The 16,454-nt window shown below is 44.3% G+C and overlaps 1 protein-coding gene across 2 annotated transcripts in view; it reads right to left on the bottom strand.

Annotated features, from left to right (window-relative positions):
* The window catches only part of GRIN2A (glutamate ionotropic receptor NMDA type subunit 2A), a 131,804-nt gene that overhangs the window by 13,735 nt on the left and 101,615 nt on the right, over positions 1-16,454 (bottom strand). For both annotated transcript variants that reach the window (XM_010213296.2, XM_088524596.1), the window contains exon 10: positions 14,268-14,428. In XM_010213296.2, the coding sequence (XP_010211598.2) occupies positions 14,268-14,428 (161 nt within the window). The remainder of the gene's footprint in view (positions 1-14,267; positions 14,429-16,454) is intronic.

Genomic DNA, 16,454 nt, shown 5'->3' with positions numbered 1-16,454 from the left:
CAGGATACAGGGCAAAAGGAACAATCTGTCACCAGGGCCATTCAAAGACATCTAAGCGATGTCCCACGTTGCAGTTACTATTCCTCCTTTCCAAGGCCTTTTCCCATGGCACCGGAGAGCCTCCGTTGCGGCAGCCCGCAGCCGCCGCTCCGCGCCTTGCAGCAGCCACGATGCCACGGCGAGCCCAGCCGAGCTTTCCTGAAGGAATGCAAACGACAGGGGCTGCAAAAGGCTGTTTATAAACAGTTGGGACCTGTCTACATAGGAAGGGAATTATAAAAATATATTCGCTGTGGCATAAACAGGTAGCAGGGCATCAGCTCCAATTATATTGTACCACTATGCAGCATGTATCGGTTGCGAATTCAGCAGCTGCTGCAGGTCGGGAATCACATCTGCCACTAGCGTAAGTCAGTGTATGTTGATAAAACTCGCCACTTATATCCCCTGAATGAGCACGACCCAGGCGTGCCAGACTGGCGACTGACATAGTTAAAGAAATTACTTCCATGCTTGCCATAATCCAGTGTTTGCTCTTAAATATTTAAACAACCCTGAACTTCTGCAGGACTCCCGATCAGATAGCAAAAATTGGGTGCTAAAGAAAAAATGCTATCCTACTAGTGCCAGACTGACAGAAAGAACAGAACAAAGCCAAGCTTTGGGATTTTGCCTGCTCTTACAAAAAAGTACAGAGTTTCTGCCTTTACTTACTCTAAACTACTGCTTCCCTTCCAGGATATTTACTCCAGCACTCCCCCTCCAAGTTGTCCCACTGGAATTCAGCGTAGTTAATTCTGAGAAACTGAGGGTGGCTCATGCAAGTATTAAAAGCAATAAAGGTGAGCCAGGCCATTATCACCTTTCTTTTTCCCTTCTTTCCTCAAACCGGGTGCAACCTTCAAAAGTCAGTTTAGTTTCATTAATGCTAGAAATCTTACCCTCTCCTCCTTCAGTACTGTAGTATTTTAACATGAAGGCAACGAATGTTTAATACCTTGAAGCTGAAAAGTTACAAGCTGAACCTGGAAATATGATGCAGCTACCTAGTCCGGAGGATAATTAAACTGGGGAGCAGCCAGGAAGCTGGTCCTGGCCAGGTTTGGAGTCCTCAACACAAGGTCCAAGAGCTTTCTAAATGCCACGGCTTGATTTGGCACTTAGGAGACATTCTTGGGTTTGTGTGGGGAGAAGGAACAAAAATCTGTGTCCTTTGGGTTAAAAAAGACTGTAAAGATCCTTACAACGTTCCTGACCTAAATCAGACAGTGACCGCAGTCAGTCCAGGCGGCTGCAGGTGGCTTTTGGCCTGCAGCCAGGCACCAGCGAGCACAGGAAGGTGCCTCGAGGACCTTCCCTTCCTGGAGGGTGGCAGCCAGTGCTCTCCCCGAGCACCTCGCGCACAGTCACCCCGAGGTAACAGACGCTGTGAAAACTGCCATGTCTTGGGGTTGATGGCTCGTTACAAACTCCAGAGAGAAACGCGAGAGCAGATCTTGCTCCTTCAAAGCAGAGTCACCCAGGAATAAAATGGAAAAAGACATCTTTGCTAAAAGACCGCAGGCCCAACGCCTCATGCTACCTTGAAATCATCCCGCCTATTCAATACTTGCCTCTGTAGCTACTGAGCAGATGGGCAATGTTCAGGGAGAGAAAGGCAAGGCCTGAGGTGGCTTCCCTGGCTCCGGCCCTGACAGCAGCTCCACGCGGCACGGTGAGGAGCTCCAGGCCTCGCCATGCCGACCCCGGCAGCAGCTCCACGCGGCACCATGAGGAGCTCCAGGCCTCGCCACGCCGGCCATGGCAGCAGCTCCACACAGGCACCGTGAAGAGCTCCAGGCCTCGCCATGCCAGCTCCAGCAGCAGCTCCACACGGGCACCGTGAAGAGCTCCAGGCCTCGCCACGTCGGGGGCACCGCTCACAGGGGGTTTGCTGGGCTGCTGCCAGCAGGTCACAGTAAATCTCATTACACAAACAGATTTAATCAGGGCACCTTCTCGACAAGTGCTGTGGGTTGACAGGTTCTGCCATCAATTCCAGCCCAAAGCCTCCGCTGTAAATCACAGTGCTGATTGCCCTGAGACGTTTTACAAACACAAACTCAGGGTACATTTCTGAATTACCAACATAAATCTTATAACCTCTTGGGGCTTAACCATGCCTTCAACATACTCTGCTTACAGCAGGACCAGAGTTTCGGAAGGTGACACGTGGGCAAAGAGACATGAAGCACAGAGCCTGCAGCCGCCAGGACACCTTCCTGGGCAATCCCAGAAAGGAGGTGGATTCCCCGGCACTACATTTTGAAGAACTTTAGGCCTTCCTTGGAAGGGTTTCTCAATATTAAGATGTAGCCAAGACTGAGAGGTTGATGCTGTTGCAAGTGTTGGTGCCAATGGCCAGCAGAGCCAGCCCCAGCGAGGATGAGGTGCAGAAGGACGGGCAAGTCCCAGTCCTCAGCTGTGCCACGAGTCAGGGGTTTCAGCTCAGCTCTAGAAGGGCCCTCTCTGTTCCGAGTTGCAGACCTGATTCTACCAGCTGATGAGTACCAAGTGCCACATCCCACACCAAGGAAGGCGTTTGCAAACTTTAGTCACATTAAAACCAATCAAGTAACTTTTGATTCATCATCATTCAGGGCAGCATCTTCAGCAATAAAAACCCTGTGGCGCACTATGTAGGTTTCCAAAACCTGTAAAGAATTAATAAAAAGATGATGGAGAACTACAGACACCAGAATGCAGCAAGCTGAAAGGACTGATTGCCAGGGAGAAGCCTATGTGCCAGGCATCATGGATGAACGCATGGACTTGAGCATGGTGACTCATCTGAGGAACTGGCAGGTCGGTAAACATGCTCTGAACTACTGCAGCAATCCTGGGTAGAAGAGAAAACAAACTGTTTGGAATATTTATGTATGAGACTACAAAAGCAAGTGTGCTGCATTACTTAGTAAGCACAGAGGAAAGGCAGTGGGGAGAATTCCAACTCTCGTAGTCTAGGGGAACGTCTGGGGTTATGAAATTATGAATTGGAGTAGGTCTAGAATAATCCCAAAGAGCATTATTGTTGTAATGACTTCAAGCAGATTTGTGGAAAGCAAATGTGAACAGTCTTGTACCTAAATGTTTAAAAGTATGAGAGCTGTAAAACACAAATAACTATCACATAAAACCAGTCTCCAAAGCATTGCTGAGCACTTTCAAAAAGGACTGCCTAAAGAAATGGAAAGATAGAGGAAAATGTTCAGCAAAGTCATTTTGAAAAGTTGAAAACACTTCACAAGGCAATAGTCATTTTCCTCATCTTAATCACTGGCCAATACTTTTCACCAAAATCACAAAATGATAATCAAGGCATTGAAAGGCAAGTAGAGAAAATGCCCTTTCATAAGTGACAGCTTCTTCCTCAAGTAGAAGTTGAGCTCATTTAAATATATATATATATATGTATATACATATATATAAATATATATATTTGAGAGATTTTGTCCTCTTGGGAAAAGGCAGATGAGCGAACGTCCTCCAAGGCCATCCTGCTCAGCACTTCTGGAAGCACAAACGCAGCCCGCGGGAAATCCAGCCCTCCCAGTCATGTGGTCACTTAATATATCGCGAGTTTCAGAAGATGGAGGAGGTGCTCTTACGCAGTCATGTACCTTCATACGGTAATTCATAACGTAATGTGAATACTGTTTATTCATATTATTTTCCTTCACTGTCTGGCAATGAACTCTTCAAAACAAATACCCCGTTTTCTTTGAGAAGCAAAGAAACTGGAGTATGACTGAAGGCACTTTCTCATTTTCAACAAGAGCAGAAACTCTGAACATATAATAGCTACTGTAGAATTAATTTCTTGCTAAATAGGTACCATTAGGTGCAGTGTTCAGATCAAGGACATTAACTTCAGACTCATTTTTTCTCTTATGTTTTCTTTATGTTTTCATTACTCCAAATACATTAATTTCAGGCCACACAGGCACTGTGTACTAGTACTAACGCAGGGCTGACATGCGCAAGACGAGAACGCAGGCAAGGCATGAAGTGCACCTTCATAGCCATTTGCACGCACTATGCTTTCTTGTGATCAGCTGCATCTCATGAATTTGCTATGTGTTTGAAGAAGAGTGTTTTTTAATCCAAATATGAATCTTCTAGGGTTAGTTCTGCATAGTTAAAGGTCAAGTATGTATTTAAGAATGTGATTCTTAAATTCTGGAATTTAATCACAAATGAAATAAATTTTATCCTAGGGTAAGTTAGTTAATTAAATGAAATCTTTTTAAGTTTGAAATTTCACTAGGTGGCTTCAAACATTAATGGATGTTATTCCTCAAAAATCTCCATCTCCTACAGATGAATGTCAAAGTGAACACATAAAAAATCCAATCATTAATATATGATCAGTGTGACAGTTCTTTACTGGGCTCTGGTCATGAACCTTTCAAAGGAGTATATGTGAAATTACTGCCTTATTACACAAATCAGTGAACCCTCCATGAATATTTTTAACAACCTCTTCAATGCCATCAGCATCAAGAACATTCTACTAATTGAAGTTTTGTGCCCTCAACATGATTTTGGAGATAAGCAGCTCAAAATAGTTCTTAAAAAATCTGCAGAAAGCTCCTCTTTTCACCCCTTTTGCTTTTAAAAATAAATTCTACAGTCCTCAGAATAAATCCTGTAAATGACCCCTAAAGTAGCCTTTTTAAAGACATTAGGCAAAACCTGGAATCTGCTTAAAGCTGGATTAAACATGAACAGATACTTTAGAGATCATAAATACTCTTGTAGCAAGGGAGGCAGGCACATTTTGCAGGTACAAAGATGCTGGTTGTAAAATATGATGGATTTATGGGTTTTTTTTAATGCACAGCAGGGACTGCGCGCAGGAGCGACAGGAGACATCCAGCTCCTTTGTGCATGGCCAAAACTATGCCCAGGAGCCTGATGCTGGGCGTCCAGCATGGAGCAACAGCTGCAATCAAAGGAAAGGAGGAATGCCGAGAAGGAGAGGCCTCGCTAGGGAGAGCTGCACAGTGATACTTGGATACTGCTGGTTATGTAACCTGTAACCTGAGGGACTGCCGACCTCTTCCACCCGTTTTTCCGCAGAAACGCGCTTCAGGATATCCGATGGCCCTTCATACCCTGCAGCCACTCTGTCCTCCCGCAGGCGGCCAGGTGGCTCCACACAGATCTCCAACGCACGCACGCACACGGGGGAGATTCCCGGGCATTCAGACATTTCCCATCCACTGTGGGGACGTTTAGCAAGCACCTCCTTCCCAAAATCCCGTTAGCGGGGCTCAAGCCGCACAAGCGACGAGCCCTGCAGCAGGGATCGGCCCTCCTTGGGCACCCGCAGGGCATCGGACTCGGGCCGTGGCCTCCCCGGCTGCCACCATCCCTCCTGGCCACAAAACGATGGAAAATTAAAGGGGGCTTTGCAAATATCCTATGTCAGGGAAGAGAGTCCCGTTTCAAGTCCCCAAAACCAAGTACTCATGAAGCATCAGTTTCATCAAAACATGAAATTTGAAAAGAAAGCTGAGCAGGGGGAATATATTTTTAGATGAAAGGTTTTGTCCCAGTTACAATAGCATAATAAAGGAGAAATTCAGCACATTTTACCAAGCATCTGATCTCATCCCCAAATCAAATGAATGCTGAAACCTGCAATAGCTAGAGAAGGCAGGTTAGGGCCTAGCTACTCTTACCTGCTCATTTTATTTCCAGGTTTCTTTTCATTTTTGAAACATTAGATAGATAACTGCATTACTAAACAACAACACCAAGCAATATAGACATGCAGAATATTTATAAAAAAAATCAGAAGAGAATTCAGGTACTGATTGATGCAATTAAGAATAAATCAACAGAAACTAGCTTTTTTCCCCATGAGGCAAATTGCTTTGGATCAGTTGAATGGCAGAGACAGGCATTTCTTAAAAAAAAACAAAACCAAACAATCAAATCCCATTTATTCTATGGTTGTGAAGGGAGTCCTGAAAATGTGACCCAGCTTTAAATGACATGATGTCTGCTTCTGTTAATAGATAATATGGGCCTCCCCACACATTTCGAGTGCCTTCTTAGAGCCCAATAACCTTCCACATGTCAGCAATATTATTTTCCTGTTCTGCAATGTAAGAACAGGAAGCAAGCTCCTGAGTCCCCAGAAATAACACATTAAATTTTCCCCAGACCATTATTTATTTAAACTTTTCAACACATGTGGAAGAAATCCAAGGGTGTGAGCACCCGTGCACGTCCCGAGAGGACAGCAGGCGATGGGAAACAGGGATTAACCATCAGATAGACAGAAAATACTGCCTAGAAATTCCGTGACACTTTATTCCCCACCAAGCCACGCTGCACTCTGCTCATTTTGGCAGCAACAGCAGCAGTAAAAGCGTGAAATCTGGGCTGATTCGGGCACATCTCTTTGAAACTATGAGATCTCAGTGCTGGAGTTGTAGCACGCAGGGCTCCGCGGTGGTGCCCGGCCGCCTCCGCACTGCCCCAGCACGAACTGCACCTTCCCTCTCGCCCTCCCCGCGCTGCCGGGGCAGCGCCCAAACGCGCCCTGGGAAGAGGCCCGCGCCGAGCGAAGCCCCCCTGGCCCCGCGCGCACGCCGAGGCTGCGCCTGCCACAGCAGGACAGGGCAAAAAGCCCTTATTCAAATCCTTGCTTCTTTACGTCTGTTTACGGAGAACCTGCTTGTACGTGTACAGTGACTGAGCACCTGCTGTAAACATTGGTAGGGATAAACAGGCCTTCTGGAGCACCGCCCTGCCTCAGGGAGCCTGGGACCTTTGCTCAGCACTGTGGGACTTGCAGGCTTCCCGGGATGGACACAGGGTTTGGAAAACCTCGGCAAGGCCAGCGGATCTCCCTTGGCTCCGACATTAGGCCCCCATAATCTATGAGAGCAGCAAACACCAGAATATAAGAAACAAGACGTGTATAAATCACATTTTCCCTGAACGCTTTCCCCTCTCAGCTTCAGACTAATGGAGATTTCCTGAGTTGGAGGTTGTGTTACTCCCCGGGATGTTTTATACACACTGGTAAATGATCCACCTTCCACAGCTTTGATTCCATTCTGGATGTGTTTGCAGTTCTGATCTTTGCAACATCTGAGCTCCAGAATGTTATTGTGCGATTCACTACTGCTGGCTTGTGCCTAAAATCAGAATAACTGAAGTGCTCATAAGTCATTATTTCAGCTTGCTAGCACTAAAGAGTTCCAGAGAAATACATTTTCTGAAATATTCTGCATTTCTATTCCCAGCCCAGATAGGAGGCATGTTGCAGATAGTTAGGGAAACTATGCAAAGGCAAATGTGATTGATGAGAAAAGTTGCCTGGGAAAACTGCTCAGCACAAAACTGTTTCAGATTTCATTTGGCCGAGAAGACTAAAATTCAAATCAGTTATTTTCTTAGAAACGTCACATATTCCTGTATCATAACTCCTCTGAATTCGTATTTTGTCCTTCAGACAAAGAGAACTTCCACTGTTCTCTTTACTTTCTAAGAAAAAGCAGTAACTGGATTTCATCATTTAGACTGTAACCATGACTGTGTTCTTTCTCATGAGTTGGACAATTGATTGGAAAGATAATGAACAGCAAATTTAAAATATTTTTACTTCATCACTTAAAACTTGACTGGAAATAATCATCGCTAGGGGGGAAAATGTCTATTATTTCAACAGACTTGCTTTTCTTTAACAGAAGCAGATTAACACCAAGGCCCCATCCACCACTGTGTTATTAACCCCCAAGTTAACACAGTTACAAAGAGACCAGTTCATAGCAGAAGTGCTCTGCCTCCCGCCCACTCCTTTAGAAGGAAAAGAAGGGCTAATTCCTGTCCTAGGTCTTAGCTTAGACTGACATAAGAGCAGCTGCTCACTCAGGAAAATATGTTTCCAAATCACATGCAAATAAATGAGTTGCAGATTCATTAACTAAAAACTGGTGGAGAGAAGGAAAGAAAGAAAGAAAAAAAAGCTTATTCCCTATTCCCTAAGGCTTTTAGATTTGACTGTGGACAGTTTGAAAGACGAGAACATCATTTCCTCTTCATTAAGAGGGAATTAATTACAGACTGCTGTTTCAGTGACATTTAAAAATGTGACGTGGGCAAAGATCACCCCTTTATAAACTGGTTATTTCATTTGATGTATTTCATTTTCAATTGAATTTTGAAGCTTTTAAAAAGCACAGAAAGCAAGCAGGCTCCAAATACAGAGATTATAAGAGTAAATCAGGTGAACGCAAGAAAGTATTTGAATTTTGCAGAGATACCTGGGCATTGAAGATTTAAAACATTATTCTAAAATGCACAGGCAGAAACTTTGGCCTGTTGTAGATTATTTGCAGCAGTTTCTCACTTCAAGTATCACAGCAGTCACCCAGGAGAGCTGCAAGTAAACTCTGCACCCTAGCAAGTTACAGACTACAGAAACCTCCTCCAGCCCCACTGACTTTTCCTTTCCCCCTCACACAACACAAAACCGACCATTGTTGTCAATTCCTTAAAAACTGGGTAAGAGATTTGTTTGTATTTTCTGTAATATCACCAGTTGAAGAGCAAGTCTTCTTTATCATGAATAGTGTAAGGTGCTGCCAGTCAGGAGCATTCAGAAAATACGGAGCCACAAGATTAAAAGATTACCACTAGATTAAAAGATTAAAAATTCATGTCTGCTGCATATTTTCTTGTGTTCCCATCACAAGCTGTCATTACCTGCCCACAAGAATGGCCCAGAAATTGTGCTTTTTATGAAAAATTAAAATATATAATTTTCCTCTTAAATATCTTTTCTTCTCTCATGTTTTCCCTTCTTTTTACAGGTGAAAAAGGTTGGAACCCCGCAAACACTAAAAACTATTTTTTGTTGTTGTTCAGTGAACATTTTGGTGACAATCTTGCCACAAGAATTGAGCATAAATGGAAAATACTGGAATAAATATAAAGGTTGTTTTTCAATCCAAGTATGGAGATGTCAAAGGCCAGTTATTTTATTTTATTTTATTTTTTTTTGCTTTAGGCACAGCATCGCTGTAACTGCCAGCCCTAATTCCAGAGGGAGCTGCTGGGCACCAGGGAGCGACGCCAGGCACAGGAGCCTGCGGCCGCGGGCAGCTCTGCAGCAGCACAAAGCTGCCAACTGGACGCAGTTTATAAGTGCTCTAAACACAGCAAAAGCCCCGTTTGAGGCAATAAGATTAGACTCTGAGGGCTAAAGGGCACCAGAGCCTTTGGGGGTTTCTCCCACCCTTTCTGCACCTAGTGTCGTGGGACAGTTGCCTCCCTGATGAATGTGTTGGGGAGAAAATCCTATTTGTGTCACTCAAAGTGTTCGGTTACCTGTTGTCAGGTGGTTTTTCCAGCAGCATTATATATTTTAAAGGCTTTTTTGAAGACTAGAATAGTCACATGGGGTCATCAAAGCAACCAGGGGCAATTCAGGACATGCCTGCAGGCCAGCAGCATCTTCTCAGGAGACGAAGGCACTTAGTGCCCAAGCAATACACAGATGCAGGTGTGCGGAGCTAGAAGCACAAACACTGAACCTGCTAAACCTACTAAACCTTCTTCCACTTTATTCTCACTGCTGCTTCCCTCCTTGACAGTTTGACATGCCTGTCTCAGCAACAGCGCACTCATACAGAAGGAACCACGGCCTGCAAACCTCAGAAACTAGTCTCACACCCAGACAAGAGATTCCAAATAGAAAAGGTTGTTTTTCTTGTAAAAAGAGAGTATCCTTTAACTATGAAGTCTTCTAGGGAAAAACAAATTACAAGGGAAACAGAAGCAAGCCCTAAAAGCCACTGTAAGCATAACATTACAATGAACTAATTCCTATTAGAAGAGCAGTTTCTCTCTTCAAGAAGCAAAATCAATAGCATCTCTTTGGTACTGGGACTCTACAAATGTAGATTAGTAAAGCACACCACATGCAAAAACGCATATAGTGCATTTTTACAGCTTTGTATTATTGATAAACATCTAAAGAACAGAGGACCCACCACGGCTCTCCTAGCCCTGGACTCCTGCCACGGAGGAGGAAATTTTAGCTAACATACTGGTCTCTCACATGCCTTATTCTTTCAGATAATGCTCAGGAAAGTAAATTTGCCATTTTCCTTTTCACTGGGGATCAGAAATGGGCAGATCTGGAGAATTCCTGAACTCCCCAGTCCTGTCCGAAGAGCCAGACAAAGCTCCAGGTGCTTCAGCAGGTCCTTCTCATGCCTGAAGTTTGCAGAAAAGCACCCGTTGTTTTTTTGATTAGCTTGCAAGCCTGTGATTTTCAATACTGAGTTTGTTTGAACGTGTGACAGTACTTGCCTTTTGAAAGCTATTAAATAGTGCTTCAATAACAAGTGCCTGAATTTAGCTCTTTTTTATAGGCATGGTTGCAAACTGATTCCTTCGCTTACTAAATGGAGCATAGAAAGCTCCCCCAGTCACTAAAAAGATGTTTCAGAATCCTTCTTAGAATTGTATCTGTGACCCACCAAAACAAGACACTTTCAACAAGAGGCAGACATTGCTGAGACTTTATGGATAGTACTTGTTTAATATTGTCAGGAATGCCCATTGATTTCTTAACAAATGGATGGAAAAAGCCAATATTGCTGATAAATTCGTCTTCCCCATCAAGAGCAAGCCTTCCTGAGCAAGATGGAACGAACCTCCCTGCAGGGATTACACCTGTAGTAGGAGTACGATGTAATGGCAGCCTAAATTGGAAATCTTTTTTATTTTTCTCATTTCAATTTGCAGTATTTTCCAGTTGATTCTTTCCTAGAACAATCTAATAAATTGTCAGTGCTAATTAAACAAGATAGGTCCAAGCCTGCTAAAGACACATTGCCCATGTAGGGAAGTTCTCTGCTCTAATTCAGAAAAATAAAAGCAGATGTTGTCCCTGTGTGTTACTTTTTGAAACACTGTTAGTTTAATCCTTCTAGCCTTGTCAGGTCCCTCAAAGACACAAGCAGAGAGACGCAGGGTATTTTGCTTGGAGCTTCCTGGGCAAACTGTGGGCACGTTCAACTCTGCGTGCACTGCAGTACTCCAGCAAAAACCCGATCTGACCCCTACAGCAGACCAGCCAACTACGGCAAGGGACATTATTGATTTTGTTCACCTCAGTACAACATTCCCGGTCCTAACTTCTGCCCTCTGAGCTTTTCATATTCATGTTAGCCACTGGACTGATTTTTGACTTCTTGTGATAAAGCAAGATAGAAAAATCGTTTTGCAAAATGAACAAAGGGACATGATCAGCCATCAAATCAAAGGCCTAAAAATGTGAAATTAGAGCAGATAACAAGTTCATTAGGCTGCTTAAATTACTTCTATTCTGCTGTCTTCCAGCTGTTAAAAAGGGTAAACCAACAAACATGAAAGATAAACATCTCAGAGAAACCTGTGCATCTGGAGCTTTACACCGCGGCTTCTTCCTCTCTCCCCATCCTGCTCAACTCACTAACGGTCTCAAACCCCGGGGTATCAAAACTCAAGCATTTCTCTACATATCCCGGGAAGCTAACACTAAATACAGCTGACCTAGAGACTGCGGAGCTCGAGAAACACCACCACTAGGCTGAACCAGGCAAGAGGCACCTTGAAAGTTTGATTCCATTGGGATCAGAGGCCACAGGAGTACTACTTTTCAGTCATTACGTACTGCCCAGTTAGGCAATATTATTAAGGCAATAATTTTGTCTTAATACAAGGCAATATAAAGTATTGCCTTAATAATTAAGTGCTTAATACAGTCCTTAAGTATTGCCGGTATTTACTGCTGCACTTTTAAATCAAACACTTTATATAAGCATGTAAAGGGGACCAAGCCTTACATCTTCCATTATGAAAAATAGTTTTCAGCAGTTATAACAGAAATACATAAGGTCAGACAAACAACCTGCAGGAATAACAGAGCTATTATTTATATTAACTTACAGCAACAATATCACCTAGACAATCTTGACAAGTCCTTCCCTCTCTGTGTTCTGTGACTTTATAATTACCTGATAGTTCAGCCCTCAAAACCATGAAGGAGCAGCAGGCTTTAAGATATGTAAGACAAATTGCTTGTTGAATGCTACTGATGATGACGATGAAAAGAGGCACCAGGAAGGCACAGGCATGATGCATGACCAGCAGCTCAGCTTACGGGCCCACGTTTACCCTGTAATTGGGTCTTCGCACAGATCTTGCTTTGCAGAAACTGAAGGGAGGAAATCCGTGAGCCCACACGGCTTTTCTGCTGGAACATCCCGGGCTGTGACACAGTCAAGCACAAAGTGGCATTTCTGCAGCATGAACCTTGAGCAGCGACATTGTGCCATTTAATGCTTCTTTGGGTGCTGTCAGGCAGACCACTAGGGAGCCCAGCAGCATGGAAGTTACTTACTCTGCTCTGCAAACCACTGCGCTCGGCAGCTGGTTGGCACCATCTGCTACAGAGATGTCCATCAGGGGAATCAAGGGAGACACCGAGGGGTGTCCACATTTGAAATTCACTTAAAAGAAAGGAATACCAGTGGAAAAAAAATCCACAAAAATGAATAGCTTATGCTGTCAAAAGGACTAAAGCTTTTGAGGAAGAGCAGCAGCTGGCACAAGAGCAGCCAATGTGAGTTTCAGTCATGGCCCAAATCACCCCGCAGTCCCCTCTTTCCATGCTCCAGCATCTGATAGGCAGCCTGATTTTACATCTGTCTGAGGGTTTTCAATAGCACAAATGGCTAGTGAAAGGGATAAGAAATATCCCTCAAATAAACTATCCATCTAACTAGACAGCCTTTGCAATGGCTGAAATTGAGGACAGATACCTCCTTAATCCACAGCCTGAGTGGTAGCATTCAGCTGACTGTCTAAAACGCACCAAAATCTCACTGTCACCCAGGAAATGTGGCTTGCACAGGCTTGGCATGAGCTGCAACTCTGCCTCCAGTTCAGAAGACCTTGGACGAGGTTAATCTCACCTTGTGGTATGTGTCTATCTTTGGGTGGGACAAACTGTGCTTGAGAAATGCCAGCTGAGAAAAGCCTTGAGAAACGATGAGGGAGTCCAGAAAGTCGGATAAAGACAGTGCAGAAGAAGGATAATGTTTTAAAGAAGGGAACCCACACTCTAGAGAAAGGTTTTGATTGTGTAATCTTTTCACATAATACCTTATAATCCTCTACATGTTTTGGTTGGAGGGTGTAAACTAAAAGGTTCATAAAATAGGGCCCAAAAGTAAAAGCTTCATTTAGCATATGAAAGTCTCCTGTGCTCACTGTAATAACATTGAGTAAAATGTGCTAGAAGACAGTCACTGGAGCAGGTGCACTTAATTCACCTTGGGTAACTTGGCCTTCTCGCTGAAAAACCATCATCCCTATCTTGATCAATTCTAATTGTTTTAATCCAATATTACTAACAGCTACAAATGTTCTTACGAAGCCCTAGAGTGCTCTCGCACTGATGTGTACTGACACAAGCAGTATATTCACACCTCTTGAGGATCAAGGCTGGAATTAAGTCTTTCAGCCCAACTATGGAAAAGTGGCTGGTTTGGAGCAGGGAAGAAGATGGATAACAGTTAAGTCCAAATCTCAGAGCTGGAGGTGGAAGAACAAGGACATTTTCAAAGTGCCAGCAGCAGAATTAGGTCATACATTTCAGACTCTCATATTGACAGGTACTAAGGAGCTCAGAGCCAGCGCTTCAGATACAACAGGCAATGCACGAGGCCACGCTAATTACAGGAGAGAAGAAAATCTACAAGCAAACCCAAAATATGCCAAAAGGATGGGAGGGCAAAAGCAGTTGCAAGTAGCTGCATGGTGGCCAGGTCTGTTAAACACCCTTTGCAGGCAACGTGTTCGGTGACATAAGAGTCCTGCAGAGATGAGCAGGGGCTACATGAATCATCACGTTTGTCATCAAATGCCCAACCCCATTCGACTTTTCATACTTTTAACCTGGGAAATACTAATTCTGCTCTTTGAACCTGCTGTACACTGGACATCAAATCCTCCTTGAGAGTCTGAAAAAGGCACACAAACCACAGGCAGTCATTTCCCTATCTGACAGCTGTACAAACCAATTGGAAAAAAAAAAACAAGCACTACCCACCATGCCTGGCATCAGTTGGCTCAGTAGCACGGTAAGTATGGAGCAGCATTCCTCAGCCTCCAAGTCTGGAGCACTCTTTAAACACACAGAATAAACTTACCCAGTTTTCAGGCTGACCAAGGCATCTTCAACTCCTTTCTGATTGAACTTGGTCATGTAGAGGTGCATATCTGGGTAGTTGTTCCTGATGTTCCTCTCTGTGCTCCCATTCGGAACGGTTCCAAAGCGAAAAGGAGGTGAATAATCGTGCGGCCTCTGAAACTGAGGACAAAAGGGACAAACAAATTGTTTCAGGTGTTCAAAAAGGTGAAGATGTCCCCTAAGCAAGGAAAATCTAACGCAGGGCGATTTCAGGTTGACAGGATTGGGTAAGCTGTCTCCAATTTCTTCCAGGTGAACACTGGGAGTTAATTCAGTTCTACTAGACCAGCAACAGTGCCTACACACAGGTAGAACTACACACAAATACCTACATTCAAAGTGATATCAACTCAGTTCTGTCACTCCAATGCCACTCTGTCCCATGTTCTGTACTACAGCTTGACATACGGGAAGATGCTCCTCATCTGCCCAGGTCTGCCTGGAACACCACAACTACAGGGGATGTGCTGGGATTTAACAAGTCAAAACCTAGTGTTTTAGCTGAGGTTGTACGTCTGCCAGCCGCAGCAGACATGCACCGTCCCCCCAGGGACTGCTCCCATAGGAGGCTCTCACTGCTCCTGGACGAGCATGGTGCTGGGGAATCCGGAGGATCCTTGGGGAAAGCCTGCCTGGCAGGAAGGCTGAGCCTGGGCGTTCACCCACTGCAGAGAGAATCGGGAGGAGTTACAGCCTCCTGTACCTGCCCACATGGCAGCTGCATCCCTCAGCATGGAAAGAGCTTCTGCAGCTTTCACACCTCCAATCTGGTCCCTATTTGCATCTGCAGATTCCAGCTGCAAGCTATTTGCTCGTGATCACATGGATTTATCCAACAATTTTACCCTCTGTATCTCTGCCACACCAGCGCACAGAGGCAGGGACCGCCTTTGAAGGCTCAGCAGGGGCTCGGGGCACGCTCGGGTTTCTGGCTCTGAAACCATACCGATAACCTCACAGAAACAGGCCTGAAAGCTTTGTAGGTCCATTCTCAACATCTCTCTCTCACTTTTAAGAGACACTTCAGGACCGAATTAAAAGGCTGCCTCAGGAATTAAATGAAAAGCTCTCAAATTAGAGGCGCTATTGGCTAACAAGGATATTCAGCTGAGCATTAACAGAAGCCAGCACCCATGACTGCCACGGTAAAACACGGGCTGTTGCTGGTGCCGCAGCCTGACGGGCGCCCCGGACACCGCGCTGGAAGAGGCTGCTAACATTCGCACGGCTGCCACTTCCTTCGGGCTACGTGTGTGGTATCGCTCTCCTTGAAGTTTCGTCTCGGGGCATTAGGAATTTCCATTATCCAGGGCCAATTTTGCAGCAGAATACAAATAGGCTTATGCAAAAAGAGGGAGTATTTTCAACGCCATCAAGCCTTGACCGTGGTGCTACTGCCACAACAATATTTTCATGGTACAGGACTACAATTAGATGCTTCATTTTAATTAAATATATTTTGACAAAGTGTAAAGGAATGAATTTTGTTTTTGTCTACTCTTTTAGATAACAGACCTCTTCCTCTTCTCATTTTCCCCTTTCACAGCTTTACTATTTAAATGACTATTTTGCTTCTACCTTCCACATTCTAATTGACCCAAAGCCTAACATTACCCTGCATCCTCGTTATGGGTTTCGGTCTATCTTTGGTCTCTCCTTTCCATGTTTCCTATGCAGCACTGAGGCAAAACAAATAACATTCAGAGATTCTACTGATGCAGCTGTAGCTTGCTAGTAACTTCATTTATGTATACAGATAATTAATTCCCTGAGTAATTCCCGAGATGACTCCTAATATGTGTTTCAAATTTTCCTATAGGCTGAACTGTAGAAAAGAAATTTAGGCAATCAACAGTATATTTAAACCTGTACAAACTGCTGCTGTTCATGTGGTTGACATTTTGGGGGAAATTCAGCTTCTGCAAGCTCGACTCCTGACACTGGGGTGTCCCAGGAGAACTGAGGAACAGGAAGATCACAGTGGAGATTTGGCAGTTTCTAAATCGAAATTTTGTCTGAAAATTTTGACTTTTCAAGTACATTCATAGAGGTGGAAGTTGCTTGGACAGGGGGGAGGAATCCTCACACAGGAAGGCTGAAGGACTCGAGGTACCAGTTCTGAACTGAACATCTATGTGACACAAAA

This window comes from Tinamus guttatus, unplaced genomic scaffold (assembly GCF_059628265.1).
Source record: "Tinamus guttatus ecotype Peru unplaced genomic scaffold, ASM5962826v1 Tinamus_guttatus_pri_ptg000212l, whole genome shotgun sequence".
Taxonomy (NCBI): domain Eukaryota; kingdom Metazoa; phylum Chordata; class Aves; order Tinamiformes; family Tinamidae; genus Tinamus; species Tinamus guttatus.
Note: the sequence above shows the minus strand (reverse complement) of the source record. Positions and strands in the feature narration are given on the sequence as shown.